Source organism: Falco punctatus (genome assembly GCF_963210335.1).
Source record: "Falco punctatus genome assembly, chromosome: 7".
NCBI lineage: Eukaryota > Metazoa > Chordata > Aves > Falconiformes > Falconidae > Falco > Falco punctatus.
In genome coordinates this window covers 44,652,573-44,670,434 of record NC_137587.1, presented here as the reverse complement: position 1 = coordinate 44,670,434, position 17,862 = coordinate 44,652,573, and the positions used below count along the sequence as shown (strand labels likewise).

At 40.2% G+C, this 17,862-nt stretch overlaps 1 protein-coding gene and 1 long non-coding RNA gene across 5 annotated transcripts in view; both read right to left on the bottom strand.

Annotated features, from left to right (window-relative positions):
• Window positions 1-17,862, bottom strand: part of AKT1 (AKT serine/threonine kinase 1) — a 74,750-nt gene that overhangs the window by 55,177 nt on the left and 1,711 nt on the right. For 2 of the 4 annotated variants that reach the window (XM_080397338.1, XM_080397337.1), the window contains exons 2-3: window positions 17,787-17,861; window positions 12,242-12,423 (exon numbers count right to left, since the gene is read on the bottom strand). In XM_080397338.1, coding sequence (XP_080253464.1) covers window positions 12,242-12,287 — 46 coding nt within the window. In that variant the 5' untranslated portion in view covers window positions 12,288-12,423; window positions 17,787-17,861. The remainder of the gene's footprint in view (window positions 1-12,241; window positions 12,424-17,786; window position 17,862) is intronic. The other 2 variants (XM_080397339.1, XM_080397336.1) reach the window with 1 other exon arrangement.
• Window positions 5,153-12,235, bottom strand: LOC308067834. Its single transcript, XR_013929769.1, has 2 exons — window positions 7,411-12,235; window positions 5,153-6,140 (listed from the first exon to the last, which is right to left on the bottom strand). It is a non-coding gene; the product is annotated as an uncharacterized lncRNA (long non-coding RNA).

Genomic DNA, 17,862 nt, shown 5'->3' with positions numbered 1-17,862 from the left:
AAAAAGTTATAGCAGTTACTATGGAAGGAAGAAACACCTACAATACAAAAGGTTCCTAACACAGGCAAGAAAAGCACGTTCTAACCCAATAAAAGCAATCAGCAAGTCTAGTTCTAGAGCTCATGTGTGATCAGATCAGTCTGTGTCAATGACAAGGTGTAAGTTTTAAGCAGTTGCTCTTAATGCAGCTGAGCTACCATGGCTGAAGGGAAGACACTGCTCCATCATATCTGTTCTTTAACAGGGCTGGCTGCTATGTTCAAAATGCAAGGCCATATTTGGTTGCTACATCTTTGCAACCCCACTGTGCAAAGGGAGAGAATTAACCCAGCTTGTAAAGGCAACAGTCCAGAGGAAAAAATCCCTCATTTTACCTGAACATGCTGAATCTGGCAAGAGCTGACGGTCAGGGAACACACAGAACCCTTGAAAAACACACAACATCGTTTATTACACTGGGACAGTACTTTGTGTTGCACAATCCAAGCTTTTGTTTCAAGCAAGAAAATGTTTTCTAAATATTTTGTCACCATGACAGTCTAGCCTTGGACTCGAATTCTGCCCTCGGTCACTCCAGAACACCCCTGTGAAGTCAACTGTGTTGTACAGTTTGTCACCGCATCCCGGGCTGCCGGGAAGGCTCACCTGGCAGCATGGCTACCAGCATCCTCTCAGCCCAAGTTAGTCTTCCTACCCACAAAACCAGACATACTAAACACCTCCCCAACAGGTTCAGCTTTATTTCAGGAATACAGGCCAAACAAAAACCCTTCCCAAGACAGCAGAATGAAATATTTTAAACACACAGAGAAAAAAGAGACTTAGACAAATATCCCAGCTTTGAGGGCCCTGTTCCAAGTAAAGATATTTCTTTCAGGGACATTAATTTGGCAAAATAAATCTGAGCAGATACAGCCTAAGCCCACAGCACAGCCCTGAGAAGAGCAGCGGAGCATTTCTGTATGACTCAGGAAGCCCAGCGAAGACTTCTGCAGAACAAGATCAACAGGGTGTTTATATACAGCCAGCAGCATCATGTGAACGGGCAGTTTAGTTTGTAAAATGAATGTTTGCATTGTTATTTAAAAACACAACACAACAAAACATGCATACAAACCAAAAAACACCCTCTATTCCACACTTACAAGTTTCCAGCATTATAGCAGGGGAAGGAAGTACTCCAGCAGCCAAAATTTACAAATTCTTACCATAACTTTGGCACAGTAAACTTCTCCAGTGTCACAAAGGCCTATTCTTCAGGGGGCTCCGGTTGTCTTTTTTTTTTCCCCCTCTTTTTTTCAGAAGGACTAATCCACATGTGAAGGCTATTAAAGAACACACAAAATGCCAACAGAGGCATAAACATGCACACTTGCATGTGTGTGTGTTTTCAAAGTTTTATCTGTCTTTCCCAATACAAAAAGATACCTAGGAACAGCCTGGAAGCAGGTATTTCTGCTGTCTCTCTTTTTATTGTGAAGCTTGGTAAGCTTTTTCCTTCCCCCCCCAAAATGGCAATACTATTTCATTTTAATTATTCAAATCAGTGACAGAAATTCATCCTCATGAGTTGCATTCAGCAGCCAGGTTTCAAGAATTTAACAAAACCCAAAGATTTTGATATGGAGGGGAACTGTTTGTCTGTCTGACTAGAAAATAAATTTCTAACAGTAACCTTTTAACTGTTGGAGGCACCGTACTAGAGCCTCAAAGAAAATGCTAATACTCTAAGTTATACTCAACATTTCTGCACTGCAAGAACAAATCCAAGCTCTGAAAGTCAGCACTTTTCCCTCTTATTATCTGAAGCTATATAAAAGCCCTAACAGAGATTTGAAAGAAATACAACAGAAAATCCTGCCTGATCTAAATACATAGAGCTAAATTTATCTTTCAGTTTTCGAAACACCGCTTAGAGATTGGGCATTTAGAGTTCTATTCACTAGCTAGAAAAAAGCCAAATGGTACATTTTAAAAAACTGACTTTGAAATATTGTTATGAGAACAGGGACAAGCTATGTAAACCCTAAAATTCTGTGGGTCTTTGTATTCACGATTATTGTCACAAACTAAAAGGCTCATATTCCCTACTAAGCAAACATTTACAATTAAATCCATTCTGCACAAGGCATTTGCATTTTGAGATAGAACAGTCAGTTGTTCAGCTGCTGTGATTTAGATGGATTGGTTCATTATTGCTGCAGTTCGTTTTCAGCTACACTGTACAACAAAGGGGTGCCAATGTAGTCTTGAATGGCTTTAAAGCTAAGTATGCTGGTATTCTTCCATGATGATGTAATTTAACTATCTCCCCATCTCTCTGATCAAGATATCTTGACTTTACAGGCTAAACTTCAGCGAAAACCACAGAAACAAGCTGTCACAACACTGTTCAATAGGCAGTATCTCTGCAGGTCAGCTGAAGGCTGTTGCTGGCAAGTTCGCAGTGATTTTCCATATATGAAAAAGTTGGTTTTCCCTAATTCTTATTTAAAATAAATATCATGCAAGTAACAACTTTCTTGTAATAACTTTGACTTCCACTCCAGATGTATCAGCTGTACACCTTTCAAATACTCATACAATAGTGAAAATGTATCTGTACCAGAAAAGATGACCTAGAACTACAATGTCTGACACAAAATTTCAAGTTGAAAAAGTCAAGCGCTATCCTACTCCTTCACTGTCTGAAACACACCACCAAAGGTAGTATTAAAGCAGTGAAACCTTTTTTTTCTATTAGCAACCATGTAAAAAGGCAAGATTTCTTCTTCAAAAGTAAAAGTCATGATGATTAGTGGCATTTAACCTCCCAATCTAAAGCATGGTCTTCAAGGCACTGTCAGAGCAGCACAAAGAACACTTACCACAGAATGACTTGATTACTGAATTTACAGTGGCAAAAGATTCATATCCTATGTCCACAAATCAATTTCCACCTATAAAACTACTTCCAAGCCCCAGAACCAGCACTGTCACCATAGACTATCACAACTGAATTCTAGTTTGCTCCACATATAAACTTGCAGTGGAATAAGAAACATATAATATAGCTAAACCTATGGAATGACACATTTAAGTCAACTACTGAATTAAGAAACAAATGCCTTCTCTTCTCTTGGTGTTCCCAGAAATTTCATTTCTACTTAACAAGAATAGAAGGGGAAAGAGACTACATGACTGAAAGTTAAAAATTAAACAAAAAAACAAAAACCACCCCCCCCCCCAAATATGCATTACACTTTCATTTAGTTAACTGACTGCTATTTATAAAAGGTTTACAGACCACAGGCAGATGCAGGTATGTATAAAACACACAAAAAACCACGAGTCCAGACAATCCATGCCTGGAAGCCCCTGAAAAGCAACTAGCAAATAACAGGTAGCATTTTCCACTTTGCAGCTATGAAGAGGCCTGACAATGGATTTTGAACTGCCTCTCAGGTTTGTTCAAGGGTGTAACTTCTTACTGACACTCCAACTGTGAAGCTCCAACTATGGCATAATGGGAAGAATATACAGAATAGCGTGTACCCTTATAGTTGAGGCCATAAACCGTACCTAGTGCAAGTATTTTCCACACCAGCGTAACTACAACATTCTCAACAAGGTGGCATTACATTGGCAGGCGTAATATGGCATGTACAAAGGCTCACATCAAAACACATGGCAAAAATTTTAAATACTTTTCTCTTACATCTTGAGATTTAGTTTAATTGCAGTTTATATTTTAACTGCCTTTTTATCGGTCAGTTTCATTTGTATGTTTCTATTAGCCATCAGACCCACTGAGCCTCCTGCAGAAAAAACCAAAAGTTGTCATTTCATATTACTTGCTTACTGAAGTGTAATCAGGATGCATTTCTTGATGCCCAGATGCTCTGACATAACCGCAGAAATAGTAGGGTATACTACTAAGACTAAGAGCTCAGAAAAATAAAAACACATTATAAATTATTTATTTTAAATCCTCTACTTTTTGAGATTTTTCACTAATAAATAAAGAGCCTTTTTTCTTCTCCTTTGTCTAAACTGTGAAGGCGGCACTCCAGTTATGTTTTCCACTTTTTTTTCTACATTATGAAGATTAGCAAGCTCCTCCACTTCAGAAAGGAAAAGGGGCAAAGCTCTCAAAATCTTGTGACTTCTACAGGTGGGAACTGATTCATAAAGCCACCACAAACATAAGGGCTTCATTTCACATTTGACAATTAGCAGCAATTCTTCTAAGCAGCCCTGACCTCCATCAGCAGCTGAAGTCCATTCCAGTAACACCATTGTCAACCTCATGAGTCAGACTTTCATATTAGCATAATAATCCTTGTCCTGAGGACCTCTCCTACAAAGAAAGGCTGAGAGAGCTGGGGCTGCTCAGCCTGGAGAAGAGAAGGCTCCAGGGAGACCTTACTGCGGCTTTTCACTACATCCAGGGGCTTGTATGAAAGTGAGACAGGCTTTTCACCAGGGCCTATAGTGACAGGACAAGGGGTAATGGTTTTAAATTATAGGAGAGTAGATTTAGACTACCTATATAGAAGGAAGAAATTCTTTACTATGAGGGTGGTGAAACACTGGAAGAGGTTGCCTAGAGAAGCTATAGATGCCCCATCATTGGAAGCATTCAAGGTCAGGTTGGATGGGGTTTTGAGCAATCGGAGCTACTGAAAAGATGTCCCTGCCCAGGGCAAGGGAGGTTGACTAGATTATCTTTAAAGGTCCATTCCAACCCAAACCATTCTAAGACCAGAGCTCTCTCCCAAAACAATTATCTTCTACGAAGGTATTTCATAGGTGGTTCACGACTGACACAAAACCCACTCCTCTTGTATGCATGTTCTGTGGGCCTCGTTAAGAGCACATTAGTAAGACGCAAGCAGAGGATAGCCCTGTAAATGATCTGGATGCTGCACTCGCTATTAGCATGAAACACCACAGCACTCATTCACAGAACCACTGACTCCAAAGCATATTTCTACATGCAGTTCACCAAAGGCCTGGGCTTTGGACAGCACTTCAAAACACGCTCTCCTCACTTACCCAAGAGACTCAGGGAAACAGTAAGCGACTTGCCCACAGTCTGTGATGATTGTTTATCTCAGCTGTCCTCAAACATGACCATGCACTTTTGAATAAACTGACAAATTTCACAATATTGTTTGACCAGCTATCTTTTGCACATTTTTGGCTCAACTTGAAGAGGTGGGAGAATAATCCCAGAGTTCCGTAACTTGTTTTCCAACTGCACTCAAAGTTGGTCTTCATTATTTCCCCCTTTCAGTTGCAGTAAATATTTCTCACAGAAGCACAGTACTTCACACCTAATATGGTGCTATTCTTTCTCCATTCTTTTTCTTCCTCTTTCCTCACATAGTTTCCTGGTTTTTGTTCCCCCTTTAAGTGGCACATTGTACCTGTAACATAATACATCTGAAAATAATAATCCCTCCTGTCTTTCCCCCATGAGAGAAGACTACTTAAATACGATTTAACTATTTTTTCTTAGTAAATCAGTTACTTTAATATTAAAAGGGAGAAAAAAAACCCAGAAGGCTGACAGTTGTTTGTTTTGACAATGCTATGTCTTTTAAAATGCATTAAAATTAAATGTTCGAATGTTAAGCAAATTTCTCTTTCCAATACATATCCAGGTTTGTTTTCTGAATGAGTCTGAGACCAATGAACATCCTAACTTTGAAGATAATTATTAGTAACATAAAAAGTGGATAAAAGAAGATATAGTGCACGTCACCATGTATTGCTCCAAGAGCAAAGTCCTAACCAGCTTGTTCAGATGGTGAAGTCTAGGGCTAAGTGTGCTAACACAGAGGAAGTTTAGGCAGGGGAAGCCATGGGCACAAGTGAGGAGTGCAAATGATGGTGCTTAGGCAGGGGGACCGCCAGCAGGGAATGCTGGAAGGGAGGGAACATTCTGGCATCCATCACAGAGGCTACAGAAAATATTTTCAAGTAAGGACAAGGCACCAAATTTAAAATGCGTGGCACTGTACCTTGCCTAAAACCACTCCTGCAAGAACAACGAACAAGCTTTACTCTCGTGCTCTCCCTTACCTCAAAATAGCATACTCACTTAGTACTTCTTTCTTCCTAAATCCAAACCTGATGACTTCTCAATATGCTTACTGAGAGAAAAAAAGAACAGAAAACCACATATGGACAACTGTTTTTGGGGTTTTTTTTGCACAGGCCTACCTTTTCCTTCTTGAAAATGAGGGAACTATGAAAAAAGAGGATCAAAGCCAATTCAAGCAGTTTCTGCATAACCCAACCATTCTCACACTGACTTTAACAGGTTTAGCAACGTGCTACATCTCTCATTCTCAAATCTCTTTTAACAACAAGTAACAGTAATTTATGATGCTACCCCACTTTTAGAGATAAAATTGAGACCTGGTTTGTTTTGCTTCTGATGTACAATGAAACAGAATATGAAAGTAAACTTCCAGGACTGACATAAATATTGTGGGCATCAACACCTGAGCTCATCCTCTTTGCCATTCAAAGCAGGAGTGTGTTTGGTGTCACTCACATGCAAATTCCAGTTTACAATCACAAAGAAAAACATCTAACCTAGCATGAGTTCTCTAAAGAACTAGAAGTATTCTGCAAAAAAGGTGGGGGGAAATGTAAGAATAAAAATTTGGGGGAGTAATTTTTACTGAAAAAAATAAATACCTCGCCCTTCAAAAATGTAAAGCTGTGGCTTAAAGAATGGGTTTTGCTACATGAAAAAATGTTCCAGAACAACGACTTTTCTAGGACAATGGAAAGTAACAAAGATGGTCAAAGACTTAAGAAGTCTGCTCAGTGGAAGGAAGATGAGCAATCTCGAGGTTACACTAGCTCTTTCAAAGATGTAGTACAGTATAGTTACACTGTACTAGGTAATTCTCAGCATCTGAATGCCCTGTCATCCAAAACAGACTTTTCACAGTACACTGGATCCAGCCTGTTTCCTGTGATCTCTCCACAAATAATTCCATCAGATGAGATTTACCCTCCAAAAGTCTAGCTGACTAGCCATTATCAGCTCATATTTCTCCAGATGTTTTGTGATCTCATCCTTTCTTAATGTCTCTAGCATCTTGTCTACCACCAAGGTCAGATTTATTGGTCAACAATTTCCTGGTTCCTCCCCAATCTCCTTTTCCCAGAACAAGGCAAGCAAAATAAAAGCAACCGAGAGCTAGCGTTGCAAAATTATTGCCCCTTGTGTTGAAAAAGAGACACACAAGAAAAACCACAAACTGACACAGCTTATCTTTTGTTTCCAATAAGAAGAGCAACAGATTTCCCTATAAACTCAACCCTTCAGCTCTGGAAGTGGCATCAGTTTCTTTCCCTCTGTTACAACCCCTCCGTTCTTTGTTGAGCCCCTACCTTGTTTCTTACCTTTCCTCTTCCCCCCAGTTTTTCCTCTGAAGCAGCTGTGCCCTCCATAGCTGGCATCCTCAGAGTTCAGATGTGTCTTAGGATCCTTTGTATCAAGTGCCACAGCCACTCCTTTGAAATACCATGAAAGGCAGATGTTCCTTGAACTAATCTGAACCTCAAAGGTTCTGGCTACACAGGCCATCAAGAAAGTGCACTGCTACATCCCAGGGACAGGCAGAAACCATGGTACAAAATAAAAAACACCCCAAAATAAGACACACATACACACACACACAAAGAGGTAGGGAACATGGTGAGAACAGAAAAGAGAGAAGAAAGAAGAGGTGAAGAAAAACAGCAACACAAGAGATCTGCTGGCTTTAAAAAAAAAAAAGTTAACTTTGCTCGTACCTTATAAGATCCCATTTTGGTTCATACTAACAGAATACCCAAAGTATGAACCTGTGCTCAAAATAACAAAGCTAAAGTTCACAGTCTGTGCATTTCTCCTAGAGAAAGTTAAAAAAGCAACAATTAGCATTTAATTCCTGGCTTGTATTTTACATATGGATCCCGCATTCATTTTATGAATGAAGCTACAGGAAGACAAATCACAATGGACTACTGGTTATTTATTATGACATTTGTATCACTCCATTTAATTACAGAAATAAGTCTTTGAACAAAACTAAAGTTGTATTTCCATAAGTAGAATAAAGATATTTTGTATAATTCCTATAATAAGTATCTTGTGTGTAATTTCTCATTCAAGGACCTCTAGTAATTTTCATCATCTTGGAAGCCTGACTCCTAACCAAACAGTTTTACCTGCCTAAAGTCCGCACAACTTAACATTGGTTTTCACTGTTAAAATTACTGTATGGTGTTTATAACCTATTTAAAAACAAAGCAAAAAGTAGCTCCACATTTGCTGCTACATATTAATTGATGAATACACAAGTCTCTACTGCTGCTTATAATTGCTTCGGAGTTCTCAGAGTGAGAAATCAAGATCTCTATTTCCTTTTTCAAATGTCAGTGTACAGTTTTCCCTCCCCCTCTTTCCCTGCCTCCAAAAGGTTCCTTTTTCTATACAAGTTTATGCCCTAATAAGAAAGCCGGACATACTAGGGAAGACAGAGATGACAGAGTATCAAAATGCACAATCCCCCTCTTTGTTAGCCTTGCAGAAAGACTTTTTTTAAATAATAATAAAAAAAAAAAACAGGATGAAGACTGAAGACAATAGAAGGACCTTTATAAACAAGGACCAGAGCAGAAAGATGCAAGAAATCCAACAAGATCTTTAAAACGGATCAGTAAAGCAACTAAAGTACACTTGGGCATACCTCTTTTACAACACATAACCAAAACTAAGGATATTCACGACACATACGCAGAAAATCTATAACCTCAGAGCTCAACAAGCAGCAATCTGGGCAGATAATTTTCTCCTTCTCCCCTCATATCCAATCACAATTACAGCACCTCTGCATCGACCCATTTCCCCATCCTCTCCTACTAAAATAACCTTCAATGTAACACAATCAGGAACTACACATTCCGGACATACACATACACCAACTCCAAGTCTGAGTTTCTTCACATTTTCTACGTGTGTGCTGGAATACTTCAGCCACGCAGTTATTCAAAGAGTGGTTAGTATTTTCACTACTGTTTCCGTCTTCACACAAGAGTATAGCCTCACTGTGTAACAGCACCAAAGTGCTGCCAATGGGGAAAAGGGGAAAAAGAAGTTCATTCATTAATTATTCTATTTCTGCCTGGTTGAGACTAGACATGTCATGGAGATGACTCTGGCCCCTGCATAAACAAACATCTGCACTACTGGAAGTACAGCTTCCTTTAAGGGACTGACTTACAGAACTGCTGAGAGCTCTCGGCCAGGCAGCGATGTTTAATTTCATTTCTCCATTTGTATTTTTAATCTTGGAAACAAAAACAGAAATGTACAGCATGCTGACAGAAGAAAACAACCCCACAATTCCAGAAAGCCCTGCTATTTCCCTGCCAGGCCAAAACACCTGCTCCTGCTAATGACTGCTTTATGCTTATGTACACCTGCCATCCAGAAGGGCTCCAGAGCACTTTGCAGCCTGATTTACACATACACAAATCATTAAACCCACCAAAATTAAGCCACTGCTGGGGTGAGATGTAGCCAACTGTTTTAAATGCACACAGTCATGCTGTTCAATTGCTCAGGACGTGAACTACAAAACACCATATCCAACCAAAGCTATAGGGGAACGTTAGGTAGACAGCATCGTTGCCCAAACTGGATTTTGGCCAGTCACTACTTAAAATATCTGCATGTGGAAAGCCCTAGGATCTTTAAAGAACACATGCAGTGCAACTTTTGGTTTTATAAATGATCCAAAAGGCAAACAACATAAGTTTCCTATATCTAAAATCCTTCTTTAGCAGTCCCTCCCTGCAGTAATTACTGTTTATGCCTTAACTTCAGAAGCTCACAGTATCAGACATCAGTTTTGGAAACATCCTGTGGTTGAAGCACTTGATCTTGCAGAGCCAGCAAACTGATAGGGTCTGGCAGTGAACGTACATGATCAAAAAAAACACAACCCTCTAGGAAACACACGCGCATACAAGTGGATCAGTTGTTCTCCCCCACACCCCCAGCCAAAGTTGAATTTGTCAACTGATCCTGAAACAGCTACAAAAACCAAGAAGAGAGTAACGGAGCAGACATGCTGGCACGCTGAGGAGGAGAGATAGCACTGCTTTCTAAAATCCTCCTTGCATGGACAACGCCAAATTAACAGCTGGAAAGTCAATGCAGTGGAATGCAATAGGTGTCACCGCACATACCAAGAAGGCAAAAAGGCATTGGGGAGCAGGTTAAAAAGATTAGGAAAGCTGGCATGCAAAAAACACCTGCTTAACAGTTTGGGCATTTGGGCACAAATTTGCAGTCTCAAATATGCAGAACATGCAGAGTAACATTTTGGAAATGGGTTCAGCAGATAATCTCATCATAATATTATCAGCAAACCATCAAAGATCATAATCTGTTTCTCTAAGGTAATTGAAAAAAAAATAAAAAAAAATATCAGGACATCTTTTACTAAGAGCTCCTCCAGAGGTCTCCTTACTTGAAAGTAGCTTTATCATAATCCTAGAAACAATGAAAAGTAAATTCTCAAGAGTAAATACAGACAAGCTTGAAATGCAACACAACTGTTTCAAAGTTTCAGGCACATCTGCCTCTGAATCATCCTGACAATGCAAAGCCAGCTTCACACTTTAAAATAAATGTTTCTCCCCCAGATTTTTTGACTTTTTAAAATAAATGCTTCTTCCCCAGGATTTTTTACTTTTTAAAACAAATGCTTCTCCCTCAGGTTTTCATTCAGTGCTCCTCAGAGTAACACTTCGGTTTTTTTAAAGTTACAGGTAAGTGCAGAAAGAATTGTAACAACAGTTAGTTTACAAAAAAGCTTAATCACTTCATTTAAAACTAAAAACTTATCTCTCTGATTTGAAGAGTTTCTAAATTAATAAATGGGAATGGGAAGCATAATTCTGTGTTACTTTCTCCTGTTTTACCCAAACACAGCATAATTCTCAAATACTTCATCAGAACAAGGTAGCCTGGGTACACCAAAATTACTGAATGAGTTAAGACAATGAGTGGAAAGGCATTTCTACCCGAAATAAACAAGAACAAAAAAACCAAACAAACAAAGAACTTTATCAAAACATTTTCACATCATCAGACAATATGCTAAGCTAGGCTTGCACATCCAGCTATTAGAAATCTCTATTTTCACCCTTTTAAAACACAGATTATCATCATGTTTTCCAAATTCTTAGAAATTTCTTACTGTTGCAGAAGAACCACCAGCCTTTATCAAGGTTATGATAATATATTTCCATTTTCTTCCAGAAATAATTATGCTACACCTTTGCACCTTCAGGCAAGTTGTTACAAACCCTCCAGAAAAATCCTGAGCCTGCAGAACCATGTGAGCTTCCCTACTGCTGGAGCACACAGATTCTGTTTTTGGTCCAAAAAAATGACGGTATTACGGAAAGTACCTAACACTGCTCAATCCCTTCCAAGAAATAATAGCAGAATACAAAGAAACAGGTAAGTCAAGTACCTTATAGGAGCAATGCTGCAGTACTTGAAAACAAACACCACCTTACCCCCAAAAAAAAACAGCCCCGCTGTTTTGGGAATCAGACATTTGAAGTCTAATAGCTATGTTATTTCATGTTTGCCACCCAGTCAAGAATAAAGATTTTTAAATAAAAATCAAACACCATTAGTGGTACAACAGAAATGCACAGGGTGCACAAACTCAAGGTTATTCTTCCTAAGACACTGGTACCAAGAACGGTTCAGACTCAAACCAAACGGCGCATTCTCTAGCAAGTCTCTGCAACAGCTCAGCATTGCTCACAAAATACAGGCGTATTTTTCACCATTCAAATGAAGATCCACCTCAAGACAGTTCTACCTTCCAACATAAAAAGAAAAGCTGCAGACTTACATATAAACCAAAATAATTTAGAACAATTTAACCTTTAATGCTCCAAGCAGTACCTCCTAAGTTGCTATCTCTATCACCATTTTCAAAGCAGCTGACACTTTTCAGTGAGCGTACACACACGCACACACGCCAAGAAAACCCCTTCTATGTGTGATTTCTCAAACTTGAGAGAAAGTCACGCACACTCCTTACATGCCACTGCCCGTTAGGGTGAATGGAAAAATAGCAGACTATTTGAGGACATGCTGCTAAAGGACAGATCATCACACGAAAGTCAGTCTACTGTCCTGGAGTGAAGAGACACTTACCTCGTTTGTGAAGCCACCCTTCCTTCACTATTGCTACTTCATTCATAATGGCAGGAATGTCTCTTGAAAAACCAGTTTATGCCAAAAGATCACTCTGTTGAAATTCCTGAACTCCTGCAGAAGGCTCCACAAAAGGGATGGTTTGGGGTTTTTTTTCCCGTTTTCCTCCTTCTCAGCTATTTCTAAAAGGATCAAAAGAAGAGTGAACTGTCATTTTGATGTATGTCACATATGTACAGTAAGGGATACAACAGGGAGTAGGTTTCATTGTTGGGTTGTTGGTTTGGGCACTTTATTATTATTATTATAAATCCTAAATGCGGGCTTAGCTCTTTACGAGGATTTTTGTATCTCGTGGGTGGAGATGACAAAATACATGCTTGCTGAAGTCCTGCTTCTTCACTGAGCAGATCAATTGTGGACAGACTCACAATATCACCAGACGCTGTCTGAGTAAGAGGCTGATGCAAGCTCTTGCCCAGCAGACCTCCATCTCTCCAACACCACCTCACTCTCCACAACAATAACGATTCTGAGATTTCACAAAGTCCAGTTTTCAGTATTTCCTGATAAGACGACTTCTAGAACCTCTTCTGGAAGGTGTGTTTTTTTTACAGTCTAATGTATAGTAGTCTATCAACTAGCAACACACAGGCATCTTAGAGATAAACTTCTGGCAGTAAAAATTCCCAATACCCTGCTTCAGATTTTCCTACCTTCACCATCATCCTGTTAATCCCACTCAGATCTCCTCGACTCCCCAGGAAGTGTCTTCTCTACCTTTGTTATTTATAACTCCTGCCTCTGCTAGAGGTACACAAAGTCTCAGATAAGCTCACATACCTTTCTGTTATCTTAAATCAACCCTTAGAGCACCCTGATCAATGTTATTGCTCTTCCCTGAATGCATCGCAGTTTGCTGCTGTCTTCCTTGCAATCAAATACATCTAAATACAACTTAGGATTTTTACTCCTCTGCTTTATGAGATGAAGTCCCTATCTAAATAGCTTAAAATTGCCGTATCTTATTGAAAACGTGTCTAGCTCATGGCTGACTACCACAGAAATGTTTTTTGCGTTTTTCTCCCTCATTGAAAGTAATCTCTTCCCAAATGCATTAGCTTTTATTATTTTTCTAAATTGAATCCGATTATTTTTCTGCCTGTGGTACAAACGTTCTCTGCTTGTTTTTCTTTAATGACTTTTGTGCTCTCCAAAGTGTCCATACCGCCATTCAATTTGGTATTACATGGGTGATCAAAAAAATGTAATTGGTGACAAATTCCCAGCAGTAACGAAGAAGTTTAATAAAACAAAACTCAGCAGCATTTGTCACCCGCCACCAAAGACCTGCTTTTTACTGCAGTCACTTTTGAACCACAGAGACATCACATTCCCACCTGAAAAATATTTACCATCTCTGCATGCATTTGGCACACATGTATCAATTATCTCTGAGCACACAGGTGATATCCATCCATCAGAAACTCGATTAAAAAAGCAACTAATTCCCCATAACTCATTAAGACACAACCCTGGATGGAAGAAACAGGTGATCTGAATGAATCCAACCCAGAACTGAAACCCCAGCTGGGCCAGAGGGCTCTGTACCGTACATCGCCAGTGCTCTGAAATGGGCAGCCTTCAAAGCAGGGAGGCCAAATTTGAACAAGTCCCACCACTGCCAGCAGAAATAGACTGGGAGAAAGGAAGTCCCTCCCCTGATACTTTGCCTATGAACTTTCACGGTTTATCACTATTCCTCAGTTTTTCCAGTAACACTTTTATTTTCTGGTTTTCCCCCAGAAACAAGGAGTTGTGGGGCTGGTTTTTTTCAAATTACAAATCTGCCATATCTCACTGGCTATAATTATCAACTCCGAGAAACAGATAAGATGTTTGCCTGAGGGAGGGAAAACACACACAAAAAAATGACATTGGAACAAAAGACATGTAAGAATGCCTTAATTTCATTAATAAATATGAGAACACCATATGCTGCAGAATAGAGACCAGTAACCCACAGCTGCCAGAGTTACCTTGGAACAAACTCCTTTGGCTCCAGAGGAATTAGGGTAGAACTTGACGACCACTGCAGGCTTTCATTCTCCTTTCAAAATTGCATGCACAATAGTCACGCAAGCTAGACTTACTTGTTCGTGTCAAGGGTAGACCAGACCTCATTTAGAGGCCTCGTTTAAGCATCAAGCCATTTGCAAGGTGTTAAACAAAACCCCTAAGATTATCACAGCTTACATCTGGAAATGCAGCACCCAGGTGTGAAAGTTAATGCTTCTAACGTGCCATAATAGAACACAGGGACTGTGCAACCTACCTCTGCACCTTGAATTCAACAATTTAGTTGCATTAAACAATCAATATCCTTTTCAATAACCATACATAAAGAAGGAAACTACAAGCCAAACTAGTCTGTAGAAAGGCCAATTCTATTACTAAAAACAGAAAAAAGTGCGAAGGCCCAAAATTCTGCAATCTGCAGCTAACTTACGCCAGGTTTTCTGGGTTAACGCTTGCCAAAATTACCACTTGGCAGCCTCCTGCTCCCATCCAAACTGAAATCTCCTAATCTGAATGACAATACAGCCCAAAAAAAGCAGATCAACAAAGAAATTCAGAGTTCAGAGGAACTACTTTTTTCTACTCTCTGCAGCATTCAAAAAGTTTGGACTGCCTTTTCCCTAAAACTTGTACCCAAGAAACACTCCCCACTCGCTACCGCAACCCTGCTATCATGGATGTGTCCTTACCTGCCTGTCTCCTTCCAGGGGAGAGGGGTGGTGAAGTTGGTAGGGGGTATTATAAATGAGACACGCACAGAAGACTGGGTAGTACAGCACAACAAAGTGGGAAAACACTAAACATTCCCCGACACCAAACTGCAGCATGGGCTCCACCTCAGTCCTTCGGTCAGCTATGCCAGAGCACGTATTTTGTAAGGGGGAACTTAAGCTTATTTTTCTTCACACTGCAAAGAGCTGGGGATCCCTTCTCGCTGTCCAAAAAGATGTCCATATACAGTTCCAACAGCAGCAAACCCACTCTTATCTGCTATATTTTAAAACTAAGTTCAAGCTGTGCCTAATATATCTATTTTAGTAAAAGATGCTATTGAAGACAGTGGCAGCAAGTAAGAGCGATTTCTCAGAATAGAAGAGCAAGTTAACTACAGGTCAATGTACTACTGAAGATGCGTAAACCAGAGAAAGTTCCTTTTCCATAAAATCCTTAGAGGGGGAAAGGAAAAAAAAAAAAAAAAAAAAAAAAAGAATGATTACAGTCCTCATTTATGGCCATCTAGGAATGGTTCCCAGCGAACTGAGGGCATTTGAGGTAAGTATGACCTGGCTGCTCCAGCCTGTGTCTGCACATGACTGAATACTGTCAAAAGCTAAACAACTCAGTCTTTCTCTTAGCCTGATGTTTGCTTGTTTTTCAATATGCATTTCTGTAATACCTTTTTCAATACCAACGTATTCCTCACATGCTGAAGTGCAGTAAATCACGAACAGCACATCAGCATCGTATCACGGTGACACTGGTTTTACGTGTATATTAATTCCTTAAAGGTTATTAACTTCTTCATAAATACTGAGATAACTCACTTCCCTAGGCACTGCAGCAGCAGCAAAACCTGCTTTAAGGAGTCAGTCAAACCAACCGTCCAACTGAAGGTGGAGCAGAACCATCTTTTCCGTATTTGGGAGAGTTACATCAGAGCTCCTTCGCTCGTTCTCTTCCATTTATTATGCTCACCTTCTGAAAGGAATTCTTCCATAATACTGAGGCCAAAACCTAAGCTTACAGGATGCAAGCAGCATCTACGGTCATCACCTCATCTTCATGAGGGACAGCAAGAGACTTAATGTGGATCACACTCACCAACCTCAGTCCTGCCACTGCCTCACCTGGCACGTTAGACTGTGCTCAGGCTCTACAAGTTAGCTCAGATCAGAAAGCAGGTTAGAGCAAAGCATGCTCCAGGACTAACAGTTTGCCCATCACACCACCAGTTACTGATGCCCGCTGCCCTGGTGTGGCACAGTCCTGATGCTCCCAGAATACCCTGAGCCCTCCTAACGCACTACACATCCTCAGGTGTTGTTACAATGCACAGCACCAGCACCAGGCAAAAAAGGATCCAGCTGCTCATGCCTGCATACCCTGGCCACATGACACTGTCATGAGAGCAGATGAGACACGCAGTAACTGGAGTGGGGCGGGGTGTGTGTGTGTGTGTTTGGGCCCATTACATTTATACCATGAGCAACCTATGCTCTCTTCCCACAGCAGATCCCACATCCCAGCGTAAGCTCACAGCTGACAGCCAACTGCACCTGAACAGCACTGACACAACAAAGTTGGGCTCCAGCCAACATTTCAAGTGGAGCATAGAGATAACGTGTCCCCACCAGGCTTTGACCAGTGAAGTACATCTCCTGCATTGCACAAATCCTGCCTTGGATATTTCGCAGGAGCAGCAGCACTTCCAATGTGCTCAGGGCCCTCTAAGCCTGCAGCAGCTTCGCACCATGACCCAGTTACCGAATCTGGGCAGACGGTGTTCGAAGGACCAGGTTGTTCCAGCATCTTAGCTTACTTTACAAAAACATACTGTGGCCCATGAGTTAGGTGTGGTCACTAATATTTGCTACCGTATGTTCTGCGACGAATGACATCACGTCTACGCTTCATGGCAGCAAGTGCGGCTTATCACAAGGTTCAGAAAGGCTTCTCTGATACTAAGCTACAAGGAAAATGGTAAGTGGAGAACAAAAAATCTCTAAAGCCACATCCACTTTTCTTTCAATCTGTTCATCTAATCTAGGTTTACAAAACTGTAATGTGAAATACTTGTGCTCTCATGCCTTCACTGATCAATAGACAGGAGGTTGACACTGTTCAGGTGAGGGGGCCAGAGTTACGACATCCAGCTGTCCGAGCTGCAACTACAACTACGGTTTGATAGGACAAACTAAGCTATTTCAAAACTGAATGATGGCAGAAAAGAGACTTCTTCATACCCTCTCTGTCAAAGACACAGCCCAGACAAAATCCTCTTTATGTTCCCAAACAAGCCCTTTTACAGTTTCTGCTCATATAATTTAAGAACTGTGCTGCTCAGAACTTCTGTACCAACTTGAGATGCATTTAATCAAATTCCATTTTGACGTATTTATAACAGAAGTTTTGTTCTGTCCCCAAACAAACCACGTCAGTCATGAACCTATTTAATTCTTAATGTAATCACTTACAGGACATTTTTATAAGCCAGCAAGTGAATGCTGGAGCTATAAGTTATTTGTGGACATTGGATCAATTCTTGAATTTGATTTACCATCGCTGCACACCAAAACCAGTTCTATAAACATCACACACAACAAAAACCCTCCTACTTAAAAAAATCAAAGGTAGTTCCACAGCATCTTTAAGTCTGTTAACTCAGACAAATGTTGTGGCTGTCATCAGGAAATTAACTACTACATAAAAGTAATTACTAGTCATGCAGTATGTCAAATTTATTTACCTGTAAACAAATATTCTTCTGAATTAAGTGTTAGTAACTCCCCTTTATAACTGTATTTTGAAATGTACATCCCTCC